The 18204-nt window shown below is 33.8% G+C and overlaps 1 protein-coding gene across 1 annotated transcript in view; it reads right to left on the reverse strand.

The window, feature by feature from the left end:
• Positions 1 to 18204, reverse strand: part of LOC150107699 (ubiquitin-conjugating enzyme E2 Q1) — a 201965-nt gene that overhangs the window by 137417 nt on the left and 46344 nt on the right. The window contains exon 3 of the mRNA XM_090392011.1: positions 7179 to 7280. Within this exon, the coding sequence (XP_090248137.1) occupies positions 7179 to 7280 (102 nt within the window). The remainder of the gene's footprint in view (positions 1 to 7178; positions 7281 to 18204) is intronic.

Raw genomic sequence — 18204 nt, forward strand, 5'->3', positions numbered from 1 at the left:
GTTGAATGATTCTACTTGGCTCAGTAAGCTGATGTTTTTCACAGATTTTTCATTGCACCTGAATTAACTTAATATACAATTGCAAGGTTTTGGAAAATCTGTTGATGTTTGGCACGATCAAGAGCTTTGAGAATAAACTCAAAATATTTCAACGTGATTTAGAAAGTAACAATTTTAAGTATTTCCCAAGAGCGAAAATTTTTTTTTAACAAAACCAGCCCCAAAAATCGTGAACAACATATCAACCAATCTATCAAAGTTCTAAAGTCAGTAACTGAGCAGTTTTCTTCTAGATTTGAGCAATTTCGAATGTTGGAACAAACAATCCAATTCATAAAGTATCCTGATGAAACAGAATTTGTGGATCTTAAATTAGATGGCTTTGAGTGGTTGGATTTAAAAGATCTAGAAATGCAACTAGCCAACTTCCAGTGCAATCCTATCTGGAAAAGAAAGTTTATTGCTCTTAGAAATGAATTAGAAGAAATTGAGTGGGAACGTCTGCATGATACCGAGTGTAAAAATTCAGACTGCTGTGAAATTCTAAGCATGTGGAATAGCCTTCCCAAAAACTTTCATGCTCTTAAAATCTTTGCTAAAGCTCTTCTACATACTTTTGTGAAACTCTATTTTCTGCCTTAAATAATATCAAATCGAAAGGGAGAAATAGATTGAGCAATGATTTGAGCGCTGCCTGTGTAGCATTAAAATGTACGCACTATAGTCCTTCTATAAAGAAACTTTCTACCAGTACTCAGCAACAGAAAAGTCATTAAATGTAATGTAAGTTTGTAATTTCAGTTTATTAAATTAATTGTATAATATGAATTCATAGATTTTATGTCAATGTCCTATTAAATAAATAGCCTAATATGATATGTATAAGTCACCATCTATGATTATGTAGTTAAATTTATAATGCATATATGCAAGTGGCACATCAATAACGTCAATATTTAAAAAATGTTTGATGCACCTAGGTAAAAAGGTTCGCCATCACTGACATACACAAACATCGAGATGAAAAGCATTCGAGTATATATAAGTGGGAAAAATTAAGTAGTGATTAAAGCTGGAGAGCTGTTTGGAAAAGGAATGTTTGACAGACTGGAGATAGAAACACACATTTGTGAAATGGATTAGGTTAGAGGTTTTTGTTTGTTTTGTTTTTGCAAGTTCCAAACTTTTTTGTTTAGCTTTTTACAATTAAGTTTATTCTTTGTTAATGGATATGAGTAGAGAATTTCTCAGCTCCTCTGCAAATTGTAGCCTTGATAGTGCTCATCACATAAAAAACAACCTTCTTCTAGGCACACTTGGCATAATAGCAGCACCATGTAAGATTATTCACTAGCTGTCCTGGAAGCCTTCCAAAGTATTAATGTTATGCAGTCTAGTATAATATAAATCTGATTTAACTCTGAAATCACTCACCCTGCAAGAAATGGATGTGCAAACCAAATCTTTGATCTGGAGTAGTCCAAGTAGTTTTTGATCACATCAAAACTCCAATAAGCAAAGTGGTGGCAGTAAAGTGAGTGATGAAACTCACTATAATGAAGCTCACACCTATCACATTATCTGAGAAATTCATGCCCCAAGCAAGGCCTAGTGCCACAGGGGCTTGGCCTTTCTTCTAATAGACTAGATGCTAAAATTTCATTCCCTGCCTACGCTGATTACTAGGTTTCTTCCAATATGATGGTTTAATGCTTGGCTGGAAGATATATCAGCACTATTAACAGGTCTATCAGCATGAAAATGTAGGCAGAGGATTTGTTGCAGCAGACCAACCAGACTTCACAGTTCAACATATGCCAACACTGCCAGCCTAAACATTAGTTTGTGTTTTAGACTTAAGTTTAGTCAGGTATTTAATGGAATAATTAGAACTAGCAACAAACAGCAGAATAAAAGTAACAAAATTTAGGATAGGGATTTATTTATTTATTTTCTGAATTTTTATTATGTCAAGCCCACTTAACACAAGGCTGCAATCTATTACATATATTTAGTACTCTATACAGATAATACAGAGACACTTGTTCTAGAAATAAACTATCAGGGCCAGCTCTAAACATCAACAAAGCAAATGGCACTGGGAAACATTCCACCAATACACAAAAAGCAATACAAGACATTCTCAATTTAACAGACCTCCAATTTAACAGAGTTCAGATTTAACCCCCCAACGAGCGAGGACGTATGTATACGTCCAGATAAATCTGGATACGATTCTGTAACACCTATTGAATAACATGGATAAGAAGTGCAAGTTGGTCTCACTATTTCATCCACCTCGGCCAGTAGAGAGGTTAATGGAGTAAGTTTTCCATTGAGCATTGTTCACCTGGTACCCAAGGTATAAAAGTCTAACGTGCAGTGCTTGTTTCTCCACCCCCTGGGATAGTACACAATGGTACACCATACCAACAACACTTCATTAACAGTGACATGTGACATACAGATGCAGCACGTTTCGACTGTAATATTCAGTAATTATTACACATTTACCTATTATGCAAATAAGCTATGTTATTTAATGAAACTTGAACCACTATGTATATTGCACCACAAAGAATATATATAGCAGATATCTCTGTTAAGATATCTGCTATTATATATATGAAACCATTTACCAGCAAAGAATGAGTACCAGCACCTACTGTTTTACAAAAAAACTCATGTTGCTAATATGTAATTAAATATGCTGTGATATCATGTTTAATGGAGTTGCCGATCCATGACAACTCCATTGTAGAAATGTCATTATTTCTTTCTAGTGGTATCATCTGACTTTAAACAGATTTGTTTGGTAGTCTTGGATTTTGCTTGTTTCACTGCCCTGTTTCATGCTCACTAGCCAATTGATCTTGGCCATGCCAGGCAATCCAGGACCACCTATCATGCCAAAGTAGAGGCTAAAGTGGTGCAGACCACCAGGATTTCCCTTTTCTGGATGTCAACTGGTCACACACTGCACAACAAACATGGCAGCAAGGTGTTGGATCCTAGTGATGGGAGTCCAGAAGATAGTAAATTAAAAAAGGCTAAGAAGTAGAGCAAAAAAAATATAGGAAAAAAAGCAAAGAAAGAGAAAGAATGAAAAGGGCCAGTACTATCACTAGAAGGGGGGGGGAGAAAATGAGACTGAAAACAACAACCAAACCCTAGTTGGATCTATATTTTCAAAAGAGGCCCATTATCAAAATATGAAAACACCGACTCAGCTAAAATATCTGCAAAAGAAGAGAGGTACTCTGGGAAAAGATGAAATCATATAAAAAGTCATAAGGTGCCCTGAGATTATACAAAATGTAAAAAAGCTGATCTCCATGTAAAACTAGCTAAGCAAAAGTCAGGAGGCGACTTTCGTAAAAATACAAATGATAATTATCTCAACAGTAGAAAAGATTTTAAAGATACTGAAAAGCTTAGAAACAGGAAAGAGTGGCGTCAATTGAATCAGAGATAAAAGGATTCCTGGAGTAATTTTAAAAACTGAAATGAGATAAGCAGTAACAGAACAGGAGCAGAAAATATTCAAGAGGAATGTAGTCAAAAATACATATTAATACTTGATATAGATTAAATCATCAGAAACTTCGAATCTTATAAAAAAAATTTAAAAAAAAACAGCTTGGGCAGTAACATTCAATGTCTTTTTATTTATTTTTTTTTAATCCCTAAATAATTCTGAATATCTAGTCAGAAAATTGAATTCCAGATCAGAGTGGAGTGCTCATACCCATCTATAAAAGGATAAATTAAACTGAATGCGAGACTTACAAAACAATTTCCCTCTGAGTGTTCCAAGCAGGATTTATGCAAGTATACTAAGAAAAAGTGTGAAAAGAGAAACTTGGCAAAGAACAAGCTAAATTCAGGCCAAACAGAAATTATTAATCAGATTTTTATCTTAAGTCAAACTATTAAGAAATAATTGGAATATTAGTATCTGCTTTATAGATGTGGTAAAAGAATATAAGGTGGGGAAAAAAAATATATATGATGTAAATAGGACATCATACAGTACAGTGCAGTAGTTAGTCAACAATTAGAATTTAAAGAAGTACAGAAAAATGGTTTGATGTAATGTAACAAGAATGTATGCTATCTTCAATATTATTTATATGGATCACATTATGAAGTAAAATGGAATTAAAAGTGATAAAGATCAGATAGATTAAACTCAGCTTGTTACTTTGTGCAGATGATATCATATGCTAAATAAATCCATACAACTCTAAGAATTTTGAACTTAACTGAATAACTGCTAAAACAAATGTGGTATAAAAATCAGCAATAAAAAGACAAATCATGAAAATTGGCAGTAAGAACTTGAAAAATATCAAGTATGTAGGCACAATTTTTAATGAAGATGGGAAAATTAAATATGGAAATGGGTAAGAAAAAAACTAAGCTATACATGAACAGTTAATATAATAAAATAAGTCTGGTCTTGATAACACCTATTAAATCAAAGACTAGAGATTATAGATGACAATTTTGAGATAATATAAAAATAGTCAAAAGATGGAATAATGGAAAAACTATTAAAAATGAAGATACTGAGAAGGAATTTGACAATCTTGGCATTCAAGAATATGTGAGCAGAGCTAGTCTATGGTACACTGGTCACTTAAAATGGGAAAGGAAAGTTTAGCAAAATAGCTGTTTGATGCACTAAAAAAGTGCCTTAGTAGGCTATAATGCAAGATCTGAAAATAATGAAGACCTAACAACAGATTAATTGAGAATAAAGTTGATAAAAAGCTAATAATAATGTAAATTTAATTATAAGTATCCTGTAACATGCATTCCTCGAGGATATACAAATCTGGAAAAGATGTGTTAGGGCACACACTTGACTACTTGTCCTAATAGTAAATATGACTGGTCTTGATAATAACATCTATTAAATATGAACCCAGTTTGTTCTCTCGAGCTTCTCTTCAGCCATATTCCTTACACTTCAAGTAATGTGTGCACGAAATCTTATCTGATCACTTACTCAAAACACTTAGTAGAGAAATACCTGTAATTCTCATGCTCATTTCCATTTATACACTCTTCTATAAGAAGAGTACTGTAAGAACTCTAATCTAATTACCTGGAAGTTAGACTTCTCACTAGACTAACTAAATTATGAAGTGTAACTACTAAAAATTTTGATCCAATTGACTCACTTATAGCAAATGCATGGTGACCACCAAAATAGTTCATTATAGCAGATAGTTTGCTATAGTGAATTTCCTTCAGAACAGTATTGTGCCCATGGAACTTTTGGCCAAGACTTTTTATTAGTTTGTTACAAGTGAGTGTGATATATTAGTGTTTGCTATAGCGAATTGGCTGCACCCCCTATATATCTTCTACATTTTCCCCAAAGCGTTCCTGTAAATTTTATTCATTTTACACATACATAAACTTTCATACTTGAAAAGGACTTTTCAAAATGTTCTACTGAACTGGCTCCCAATTCTTCACTTTCTTCCAAGACTAAGAAGGTGAGCAGTTGCTAACCAACATTCATTCAAACCTCCTGAATCACCTTCTCTTCCTCTTTCATTCAATATATATATATATATATATATTGTTCTCTGGAACAACCTTCTTCACTCTGTCTTCTTCAAAGACTACAATATTCAGCTTTTCAAAGAAACAAGTCAGATTCCTTCCTTTAACTGATTCAAAAAAATCAACCGATTGTCTTAACTTTTTTCCAGAACTAATGTGATATGGGTTTTCACTCACTGGGTATAGGTTTAATATACAATCATCTCACACTATAATAGACTCAGAGACCACAGGAATAGTTTATTACTGGATAGTTTGCTATGGTGAATTTCTTTTAACATTGTACCTATAGTACTTCAGTCATCTCTTTTTGGTGGTTTATAACAGTTGAATGTTGTATAAAAATATCTGATCAGAAATGGATTTTATTCTACTCCTTTCCAATAGTTTTCTACTTCCAAAATTAAAATGTATTCCATATTTTCTAATATCTCAGTTAACCTTTCAAAGTAATTATTCAGACATCTAGAATATCATCTACATTACTTTTGCAGCACTAAGCTTTTTTTCAGTAGCATCTGCCTCAAACATTTTGCTACTTTGTTCTCTTCTATATTTTCCCCAAACCTTTCTAGTATTTTCATTTAACTACTATTATAGCATTCGTACTTGTCAGACTTTCAATATTTCTTCTTTTTTCAGGATTGTCTTTACATTCTTAAGTAAATGATTAAGTTCTCATTTGTCTATCCTTAGAGAGAAATTGTCACATGCTTCCCTGGGTAAGTCTATCAATATTTTCAGGTTTTGCCAGTGAAACTTTTCAAAACTTTCATACAGTTTAAAGTTTAACATGATAACAGTTTCTACTCAAAACTAAATGGTGATTGCTTCCCATTTCAAATCTCTATAGACTCTTATCCTGAAGTAGTCTGAAAATACTGCTATCAACAATTACAATCAGGATTTTATTTTGAGGATGTCCTCTCCATGATTACACATTTTTTTTTTTTTTTTTTAATGCTGGAAGGTGTTACTGTTAGTAACCATATCCTAGATAGTAATCCAGCAGATATTAGCCCTACTTTTTCCTCCAAATTTTCTTCCTAAAATTTCCATCCCATATATTTTTTAAAAGCAAAATTGTTGCATCATCCCCAGCATGAGGACTTTTGGTCCTAATACTTATAATTCATGGTGATGATTAATGGCAAAAATTAAGCATCTTGGGATAATACTTAACTAAAATATTTAACTACCAAGCTAATATTTTCCCATGGTTACTAAGGTATTTTCACAGACACAAAGAGAGATATCCAGATAACAAGGGAAATTTAGTTACTAAACACATTTAGTAAATTATTATACCAAGGTATTTGTGTTTTCCCATTAAGCAATAATATGAATGGCAGTTAATGTCAAGAATCAACACCAGGTTAAATACCATACATATTCAAAACAAATGCATATGACAGACCACAAGACTATATAAGATTAAACCTTCTTAACTGGTAAATACTTTTAGGCTCTTGAACCATTTGTTTTCCTTTTCTCATTTACTAATGACTCCACAAGAAACTGAAAACAACTGAAATGCATTATTTGAAAAACAAAAAATCATTTATACTAACAGTAAGCAATAATACTTCTGCACTCACCTCGAGAACAGCAGAATGCTCAAGCTTATCTAATTCGGAAGGCTCTTGTAAGTTGTGAAGTTTGCATAATTCCATCACTAGTATTTTCACTTGTTGTAAAACCTAATGAAATGCGCACTATCAGCATATACTGATAACGAAATAACACTTTTCAACTGAATTAAGAAATTACATAAGGTTAACAAACATAAGCATCAAAGTGGGTAATGGTTTATTTAAGAGATGGAGGAGGGAGGGAAGAGTCATCTGAAATAAAACAATTAACTATGAATAATTAAAAGTCGTAGATGGCAACAGCATGCCGTGTGTTTCATGATAACTAAAATGAAACTTGTTTGTGTGATCATCCACTAATTTCATTTTAGGATTAGTTCAGTTTAAAAGGCCATAGAAAGAGTCGTAATTTAGTTCAAACATCATTTGTCAGCAACAGTGCTCTCAGTGAAAAATCAACTTCACTGTATTTAACCATGTCACATTAAAGAAAGTTTCACAGTTTGCACATGTAACAATATCAAAGTTTTGAGAAGGATCACTATTAATTGCTCATTTTTTTAATTAATAATTTTAGTTTATTTTATATATATTTTTTAATCTGCACAACTTACTACAAATGTTCCTTTGAACTCTAATAGTGTAATATCATATTTATGTAATATTTCAGCTGTGACCGAGACACGAGCTAATATGTGCACGATTTATGACTTATTATTGCGATTCATCTTTTGAATGTAGTTAATGATCTATTCCCCCTGATGATGTCCATGTAATGTTGGATAAAATATATTGGAATTTTTCTAATAAATTCTATATCATTTTTGTTACATGTGTAAGCTGTGAAACTTATTTTAACATAAGGTATTAATTAACAATGTCACAAAGCCTCTTATGATGTAGCACTCAAGAGTGGGGAAAAAAATAGACTTAATCATTAAAAAAAGGTATTTGTGATCATCTACCTATTTGTAAAGTCACATTTTTTAAATGATAATCTGACCAACAAAAGGTTGCATATTTATGTTGAAGACAATCCAGAAATCCTACTGTAGAGATCAAACATGGCACTTCTTAAGCCATTTCAGTTCATGTAAGTGGAGTGAAGGTAACACACTGGGTAGTAGATGAGTCATCTACTACCTAGACATTCACAAGCATCCATGACATACTTGGATTAAGAGCAACAGACTGCAGGCTGAAAAGTGGAGATGCTATCCACTCAGCCAACAGGCAAACATGGCTGGCTGGAAGAAAAAAAAATTATGATAATAAATAAAAATATATACATATATATTTATATATATAAATGTAATAAATTTGTCTAACTAGAAAGTTAATTTCATGACAACTTTCTTAGAAAGAGATTTTGTTCGTGGTAATATAAAATGAAGTTTGCTTTTTGGATTTTGTTTTTACTAATTCATTAATAATCACTAAAAACAATTTATCTGGAGTAGTTAATTGTTCATTTAGTTCACCTATTCGAAACTAATTCATAGTTCATGTAGTCCACTTAGAATACATATTACTTGGGTCACATTTTGGTACTTTTTAATATCTGAGCATGTTTTTGTACTGAGATATTAGAATTTTGGCAAGTCCTTGTACAAAATCCTATATGTTTTGAATGAAAGGAAGGTTATTTCTTTATAATATCTCAACATAATTTAAATACCCAAACAGAAGTCATCTTCCCTGAGAATTTCGCTATCCACAACTCAAAATAGCTTCCCTTTGCCAATCCACTAATCAAAATGAAGAAGATGCTGAAACAGTATATTTGCTATTAGCAATGCCATAACACAGACTGGACATCTACTAGATAATCCCCACTATCCCATCAACACCCTTGACCTTTTTTCTTAACCAGTCCTCAGCAGTCCAATTCATCACCATGAGGCTTGCCATCTAATTAGCAACTAGCAACAGGGATTCCTCTTTCTTGATTCACAGTAGATTTCCTTGTCATCACCACTCACTTTTGGACATAAGTCACTAAAAGGTTTGGAGAAACTCAGGGTTGCTTGTTAACAATTGATTTTGAAAACCTGCAGATTATATTCTTTAGGAAAAGAGAAGACTTTCCCAAAAGTCAGTGGTAAAAAAAGAATGAAGATTATTCAAAGAAGAAAAATGTGCTATATAAATGTTGAGTTTAAATGTGAAGGAGTATTGAATAGCTAAGACGTGTTTTGACATATGTAGAAAAAAAATATGGAAATTAGTAATATGAAATATGTGATCATGGAAACATTTGTAGAAAATGCAAGCAGCAAAAACTGGATATCTATGTAAGAGTGAATTTGTAACTCATTAATCAACTCAACTGCTCTTATGTGCTCAGTCAAGAATTTTTAGGAACCTCTTAGCACATCACCCCTATAGGAGAATAGCATTCAATGACTGGATGGATTTGCGATTTGTAAAGTTAACAGTTGTTCAGAGGTAAAGTAACACCATGAGTAAAAGAAAACTAATTTCTTGGATGATGAGGAGGCAACATTTGTAATATTTTTATTCCAAGAAAGTCTAATGTTACAGTTATCCCAAGAAGATAAATCTCACCTTTTCATTTTTCACTTGAGATTCTCCAGTTTTTTTTTTTTTTTTTTAAACAGCAATTCTCCAAAAGCAGGCAACATAAGTAAGATCCCCTCTACTGATCAACAGTAGTGGAATTAATACTGGTAACTATTCATGGGTTTCTCAATCACTTTAGAAAATTATTTGAAGAACAGCTAAAAGTAAAAATTTATCACTCTTTTTAGTCTAATTTTCAAGCTACAGCAGCCAGTAGAATAAGAGAGAACAAAAATGTTACATGGAACAGGGTTCTGCAAATTTTCAGAACTAGGGAAATGCTATCAGGACTAAGGGACTTTTTGATATTCAATTTGGACAAGATTCTTCTAATCTCTTTTTCAGAAAATCCCCCCCCCTCCTCCCAGAATGTTCATAAGAGTTTGACTCATGACTGTCATAAGTCTCTTCATATCAGGTCTGATGAGTTCCAAGTACATTAGACCAGAACTATTCTGAAAACACTCATATTGTATACTAAATGGGAAGCAAGCTATGTGAAGCATTTAATAAGCAAATAGCAGTATTACAGAGAACAACAAAACTTATCTGCCACCTAGTGATGCCCAGTGCAGAGGTTCGGCCTTCGGCCTTTCTGAGGACTGTGGATGCTATTCCTATAACTCTGCCAGCGTTAGCTTCTAGATACTTTCTTCTTGTCAGATATCATTTGTAGCTGTTGACTGGGAGGTCTACTAACAAGTTTATCCATATGAAAGTATGGGGATAGGGTTTGGCCTCTTAGGACCAACTGGACTTCAAAGTTGGCTACATATCTTACTATAATGACCTGAATATCAATTCCATTAAGTTTTAATTATTATTTTATTAAATGTGTGATCATTATTAAATTAATGATCACACAGCAGAGATCATAAGACCTGCTGCACAATAGTGCCTTGCGGTAAGTAAAGAATTTGTGTGTTTCAGGAAGAGCTGAGCATCGTAATCATTCGGGGAAAAAAAAGTGGGATGGGGTAGGGGGAAACTCTTCCAAAGAGCCAAGGGTAAATGGAATAAAGGAGGAGGATGAGAAGTTAATTCAATGAGTATGGGGATAAATGGCATATGAGTATTGTCCAGCAGCTACTTTTGTTTGCTCACAATTAGAGAAGTGGAGGAATGATAGTGGCCAGCTCAGCGAAGCAGTGTCCATAAAAATACCTATAGAAAAGACAATGGAGCAACTATGGGATAACCAACTGAAGAGAATCAATGAGACAGTTTTGAAACAGTCTTCCTCATAAGATTTTCCCCAAAGATTACATCAGATATTCAAGAAAACACATCAAAAAAATCCTACTTTAATTTCTTGTATACAAACAGAGCACTGCTATTTGTTTTTCAACATCTTTCTGTGTGTGTGTGGGGGGGGGGGGGGGTTTAAGACATATAACATAGAAATTGTAACACTTATATTAAAATCAAATTATTGAGAGCTAGGTTGATAATTATATGCTGCTATACAAGATTACAGTTTTAAATGAAGGGACACAATAGCCAGTCTGGTTATCTGAGTAGATGGTATTACTGGTCCCCAACCAATAGACTGTGGGTTTGAATCTCAATGTGGACAGAGATGCTTGCAAATGTCTTTTAGTAGAAAATGAATTTGACTGTCTGGTGCAAGACCACTACCTGCTTAATGAAAGCATGAAATGGATTGAAAAGTTCATCTGACCTAGAACATTTCCGAAGTACATAACTCAGTCTATTCACAGTATTAATATTGGTGCACTTACTGCTAAGCTTCAGCAAATCACTCTACCTATCTTGCAAGATCTAATTGATCTACTTTTGTTTATATCATTGTATCTTCATTAGTCAAGAAGAACAGTGTTCATTCCAAAGAGTTGGCATCTGCACTCTCCATCTATGTTCAATTACAGTTGCTCCTTGAAAGTTTATTTTTCACTAGGTTAGACTATAATAAATTTAGTTTAATCCTTTATCCCAGTGAGAGCAAACAAAGTTTGCACCTGAAAATATCTTCAGGACTGAATATAGTGTTGTACTATCTTACCTGGGTAAGCAGTACAACACCAGGCAACTTGTAGCAAAGGTGGACCAAGCTACCAACACTCCTATCCCAGTATCTCCCATAATGCGAAACACATCTCCTTGTGGATATGTATACTGTTATGCATTAAGGGATTGGCCACTACTCAGACTGGTTTCGACCTTTATTGAGGTCTCTTTAGTGGGAGCCAGGCCCAGAGTTGGAGATAGCAGGCGGGAACAGAATCAACAACGCTGGTATGGTAGGAAGTCAATTGAATAAATTCATATGGAATAAGAGAGAAATTAGTCGGAACACTAAATTAGCTGTATACAAGAGAGTGTTCAAACCAGTTTTAACTTATGGATCTGAGAGCTGGGTCAGAAATAAAACACTTGACCAACGAATAGAGACCGTAGATATGAGAGTCCTGAGAAAGATTAGAGGTGTGAACAGATGGCATCAATGGCAATCTTCTTCTTCTCTTCCGTCTAAGAAAGGTTGAGTCTTCTCTTGAGCAGGATCTTCCAGCCTTCTCTATTCCTTGCTGTTCGAAAAAGTTCCTTATGTGTTCTGCATCCCAAGATGTTCTTTATTAATTTCAGCCAGGTAATTCTTGGTCTTCCCGGTCTTCTTTTTTCAGTTGGAAAAGTATTGATTAGCACGTTAGGAAGTCTGTCTGCATCCATGCCCACAGTGTGGCCAAACCATCTCAGTTGTTGTTTTCTAATTTTTTCTATTATTGTCTCTTTATACAATAATTCTTTTCTGACTGTGCTGTATGTTTTCTTTTCTATCCAACTTGTTCTATTTATTTTTCTTAAGCATTTAATTTCAAATGCCAGCAGTTTTTTCTCCTCTCTTTTCTTAACTGTCCACACTTCTGCTCCATAGATGACTGTTGGTATAATTATTGCTTCATATAATTTGATTTTGGCTTGTTTAGGTATCTTGTTTGTTTTTCAGATTTTCCCATGGTGGTCCATCCTATTGCTATTCTGTGTTTGATTGTTTTGAGTTCATCTATTGTTTCTGTTAGTTTTGATCCAAGATATATGAAATTATCTACTTGTTCTCCGTTTAGGGTGGTTGAGATGGTAGTTCTGTTCCTCCCTATTTTCATCACCTTTGTCTTTTGTATATTTATTGTCATGTCATATGTTTTACAGGTTTAGTTTAGCTTGTTTATCAACTTTTGTAATTCATTTGGGGTTCTTGCAATAACGACGGGATCATCTGCATATTTGATATTATTTATGTTTAAATCATTGAGATTGATTCCAGGCTCATTGTCTATTGCCTTCTTTACAACTTCTTCTAGATATATGTTGAATAGGCATGTGGATAATGGGCATCCTTGCATTACTCCCTTTTGTCACACTCACAATAGAACTCCATGGGTTCTATTGTGAATGTGTCCTTTTTAATTATAGCATTTGTCTTAGAGTAATATTTTATCAGAAACTGTATTATATATTTGTCTATTGCTTTTTCTAGTAGAATTTTAAGAAGGATTTCTCTGTTGATGCTATCGAAAGCTTGTTTAAAGTCCACAAAACAACAATATAGTTCTTCATGGTCTTACCAGCTGAACTCTGCTAGTTGGTGCAATGTGAAAATTTGGTCTATTGTTGAATAGTTTCCTCGGAAACCAGCTTGTTCTATGCCTATCATTTCTTCATAGGTGTTTTTTTAATCTATTTTGTATAATTCTTACAAATATTTTATAGGTGTGGGAGAGTAAATTGATTGGTCTGTAATTTCTGCAGTCTCTTTTGTCTCCTTTCTTGTATATTGGGATGATCTTTCTAGTTCTCCAGTCATCTGGGATCTCTCCTGTTTGTAGTATTTTATTGAATAGGGTTGTTAAATATTCTAATGATATGCTGCCTCCATATGACCACAGTTCAGTAAGGATGGTATCAATGCCTGGTGCTTTATTGTTTTTCATCTGTTTTATTGCATATCTAACTTCTTCTTGTAAAATTTTTGGGTGGTCATTATTTTCTTCTATTTTTGGCATTGTAGTTTTGTTTCCTTGGTGGAAGATAGTCTCAAAATGGTTTGACCAGATTTTTCTTATATCTTCAATATTTCCGGTTTCAGTCATCTTGTTGTTTATCATTGTTACTGCTTTGCTGAGAATTCCTTTGTAATTTCTCTTAAAGGATCATGGAAGACTTTTAGGTTGTTTTGTTGGTATGCTTCTTGGCATTTCTTAGCTTTTTCTTCTAACCATTTTTCTTTGGCTTTTTTGCATAGGTTATCAACTTTCATTTTTGGTGCTCTGCATTTTTCTCTATTCTCTTCATTCAATAGCAATATCATATTAAAAATTAGGATATTAGGAAAGAACTAGACATTGACAGCATCCAGGAATGCATTAGCAGAGCTAATCTCAGGTGGTATGGTCACTTAAACAGAATGGGCGAGGAAAGATTAGCAAAAGAAGTGTTCTCTACCAGGTTGGCAGCAAAACGACCCAGAGGAAGACCAAGATATAGGTGGATTGATATGGTACAAAGTGCTTTAGACGATAGAAACATAAGATCTGATAATGTTAGAGTCTTGACAAGTAACAGACTGATTTGGAGGAAAATTGTAGATAGGAAGTTAGTAATGATGCACATTTTTCATGTAGTACTATCATATCTTGTACACCCCTTGAGGGTACATATCAGGAATTTGATGATGAATTTGTGCACTGCAGACATTAGCAAACAGGGGAAAGAGAATATAATAAGTTTAGTTTAATCCTTTATCCAAGTGTGAGCAAACAAAGTTTGCACCTGAAAGTACCTTCAGGACTGAGCTAAGGTGGTGCAACACCAAGGCAAACATAGAGAAAGCTGTCATCACTCCTATCTCAGTATCTCCCATAATGCACAGCACATCTCCTTGCAGATATGTGTAATGCTATGCATTAAGGAAAGAGCCACTACCCAGACCGGTTTCAACCTTTATTGAGATCTCGTCAGTGGGAGCCAGGCCAAGTAGTGGAGACATCAAGGCAGAAGCAATGAGAGGTCATCCCCACCTATAGGAGTTGCCAAAAGGTGTACAACCTTATTATTAAATTACTCTAGATTCAGAGAAAGATGTTGAGTTTATTTTTCACTTGGTTAGACTATAATAAGTTTAGTTTAATCCTTTATCCAAGTGTGAGCAAACAAAGTTTGCGCCTGAAAGTATCTTCAGGACTGAGCACATATTACACATATCCGCAAGGAGATGGCTGTGCATTATGGGAGATACTGAGATAGGAGTGATGATAGCTTTCTCCATCTTTGCCACGAGTTGCCTTGGTGTTGCACCACCTTAGCTCAGTCCTGAAGATACTTTGCTCACACTTGGATAAAGGATTAAACTAAACTTATTATAGTCTAACCAAGTGAAAAATAAACTCTCAAGGAGAAAGAGAAGTGATATAATTAAGACTTGCAAACTTCTGAAAGTGTCATACAGGATACCAGTGGTCTGAGTTGCCAAGGGGAGAGTTGACCTCTGTGTATTTGGAAGGAGAATTGATCAAAAAGAGGTCCAGAGTATTTGGAGAGTGAAAAGGATTATCAGAAATTAGAATAAGTAGATGTACAATTTGTATTAGGTCAATACTTATAGCAAAGACTTCTGCTTCTTATCCAGCTTGGTTGGTGGTGTTGGGAAAGTGGAGTCCGTTGTGAATGCCAAGGTTGCCTAGGAAGATGACCTCACTATTTGGATAGCCAGATTGCAGATGGTTGAGTGTCATGGAAAGGAATGTAGAGATCTGAGTGATTATCAGTATTTGGAGACCAGTAAATGCAATAAATGGATATTACTAAATGGCAAGGAAACCTTAGAGAAGGTCAAAAGGAGGAGATGCTAAATTAGCCATTCTCTGGCAAGCTATAAATCTCACAAAGGAAGAGGAATTTATGGAAGGACAGTGGGGCATGCCATGAGAGGAGATACTCTTCATGACATAATGTGGCCTTGACAATGCCTCATAAATACCACTACTTGGACCCCATTTTAACAGATTTACTGTAAAAATGGAGGTTATGGGTTTCTAAGTATGTTTGGCATAGCCTTGCAAGGTATCACTCTCACTGCACGATGGAGGGGGGGGGATAGAACCCAGAATTCCTGCCTTAGAGACCAAATATATTTTCCTCTTCAGCCCTCCAATTTAAAAGGCATTTTGAAACAGACCTCATGGGATATCTGGTTGAAGTTAAGGTTAACACATTTATAGGCTAAAAAATGTGCCCGAATGCCAACGTATGCATAAGATGAGTTGTTTCAGTTGGAGGTAAGTTAGCTGATCTCATATGAAAGTATTAGGGTTTTTCCTCCCAGAAACACAGGTCATTTCAACAGGCAAACTGTTCAGAGAACACACAATTTACTGGCAAAAAATACTACTGGTAGATGGAAGATTAAATAATGAAGACCATGGGATGTGAGAAAAAGAGTGCTCTCCCGCAATGTCCAATGACTCATCGTGGTGTCAAGTATAATACCATATTTGCTTGATTGTTATAACGCTCACTTTTTTTCCTCCAAAATTAAAGTTAAAAAATCGTGGTACAAGATATGTGGGGATTTTCAGAAACTAAAGTTTTTCAGGGAAAAAATTAAATTGATGTTTATAATTAAATTCTCAGTATTCATTGTAATTTATAATTGTTCACATTATTTATAAAATGAATGCATTTAAATTTTAATTATCAACATTATTATGCAATCGGCTGCTCACCATCACACGACATATTTGAATCTCTGTAATTAAATTGAAACAGTTTTATTATTGCTTGTCCTTTTATAATTTAGGAATCATAAGATCGCCATGATTTAAAAAAACTGAAAATGGGTATGACTTACCAAGAATCTACTATTCGTTACTGCTAATACCAGTCTCGCATATGATTAGTGTGGTATTAACCAAAGTTTGTGCTACTCAACAGCAAAAGAAAGCTGATGATTGTCGAGTTGAAATGCTGATTCTGTTCAACAGAATTCCAAAATATCTGAAACTTCTGTAATAACATTCACTATTTATATCTTAAAATTTTAAACTTTTCATGTGTGAGGTATATGTGAAACTTTTTAATTTCTTTTTTCGTAAAGTAAAATTAAGGGTGTTAGATATTCGAGTAAATACGGTAATAAAATTTAATTAAAACATAACAGTACAGTATAGTTTTTGCAGAATTCACAATTTTCAATACAGTAAGTTTCATCACACTCATTATTAGTGTCAATATTTCCATACAGTGAAATGTTGAACTGAATTTACTCCATTTTGTTAGAAAATCCATCGGCTCAAGCTTGTAATATTTCTTTTCTAATACTGCTGCTAAGTTTTATTAATAACTTGCTTAGTTTTAGGGCATTTTCTGAGGGAGGGGGACAATTTTGAATGTTTTCAAAATTCATCATCAAATTCTTGACATGTACCCTCAAGGGGTGTACAGGACATGATGTACTACATGAAAAACTTACATCAGCACTAACTTCCTATCTACAATTTTCCTCCAAATCAATCTATTACCTGTCAAAACTCCAACATTATCAGATCTTATATTTCTGTTTTCTAAGGCACTTTTTACTATAGCAATCCACCTATATCTTGGTCTTCCTCTGGGTCTTTTTCCTGCCAACCTGACATAGAGCACTCGTTTTGCTAATCTTTATTCTCCTATTCTGTTTAAGTGATAATACCACCTAAGATTAGCTCTGCTAAAACAATTTTAAAATTCTTAGGATCTAAATCTGAAAATTCTTAAAGACTGCAGTGTTAAACCTTTCATTAAAACAATGAATTAATCCACCCACTGTTACATTATACACACTCGTATGATTATTAGTATCTGTTTGTGTATGCTATTGGAATTAATTTCTCTTGGAATCCGTTTCAATGTTATATATTCAATTATGTCAACATACACTATCTTGTCAAAAGTAAATTCTTTTGTAAATTTAATTTCCCATTAAAATTGAATTGTTTGAATGAAACTTAAAAATATATATTTATTTATTTTGTGTTGACATAAGAAATGAAGAGATAATTTGTTATCAGCAAACAATTCTAAATTTAACAACTCTGACTTTGTACATGGAAATGTCAGCATTTGTGAAGTTGATGGAATAATAACACATTGACACTAGCATATAAAAATGGTTATCACCAATATTTACCAGCCACAAATATATCTAGTTACAAATTAACACTGAATAGATGAATGATTTATATATATATATATATATATATATATAGGTTGCATAGCATATTTAATAATACAAGTCTGAATAGTAGGGATTACGATTCGCTCTGGTTGCCGTAGACTGCTGCCAAGTAGTGAGCATGTTTGAGAAGCATTTCTATTTATTATTGTATTTTCTGAATAAATATGATATCTGAATGAATTTAAAAGACACCACAGTGGATATTTAAGCCCATTCACA

Source organism: Typopeltis vanoorti, chromosome 4 (assembly GCF_054136105.1).
Source record: "Typopeltis vanoorti isolate ZY-2024b chromosome 4, IOZ_Tvanoo_1.0, whole genome shotgun sequence".
Classification (NCBI taxonomy): Eukaryota; Metazoa; Arthropoda; class Arachnida; order Uropygi; family Thelyphonidae; genus Typopeltis; species Typopeltis vanoorti.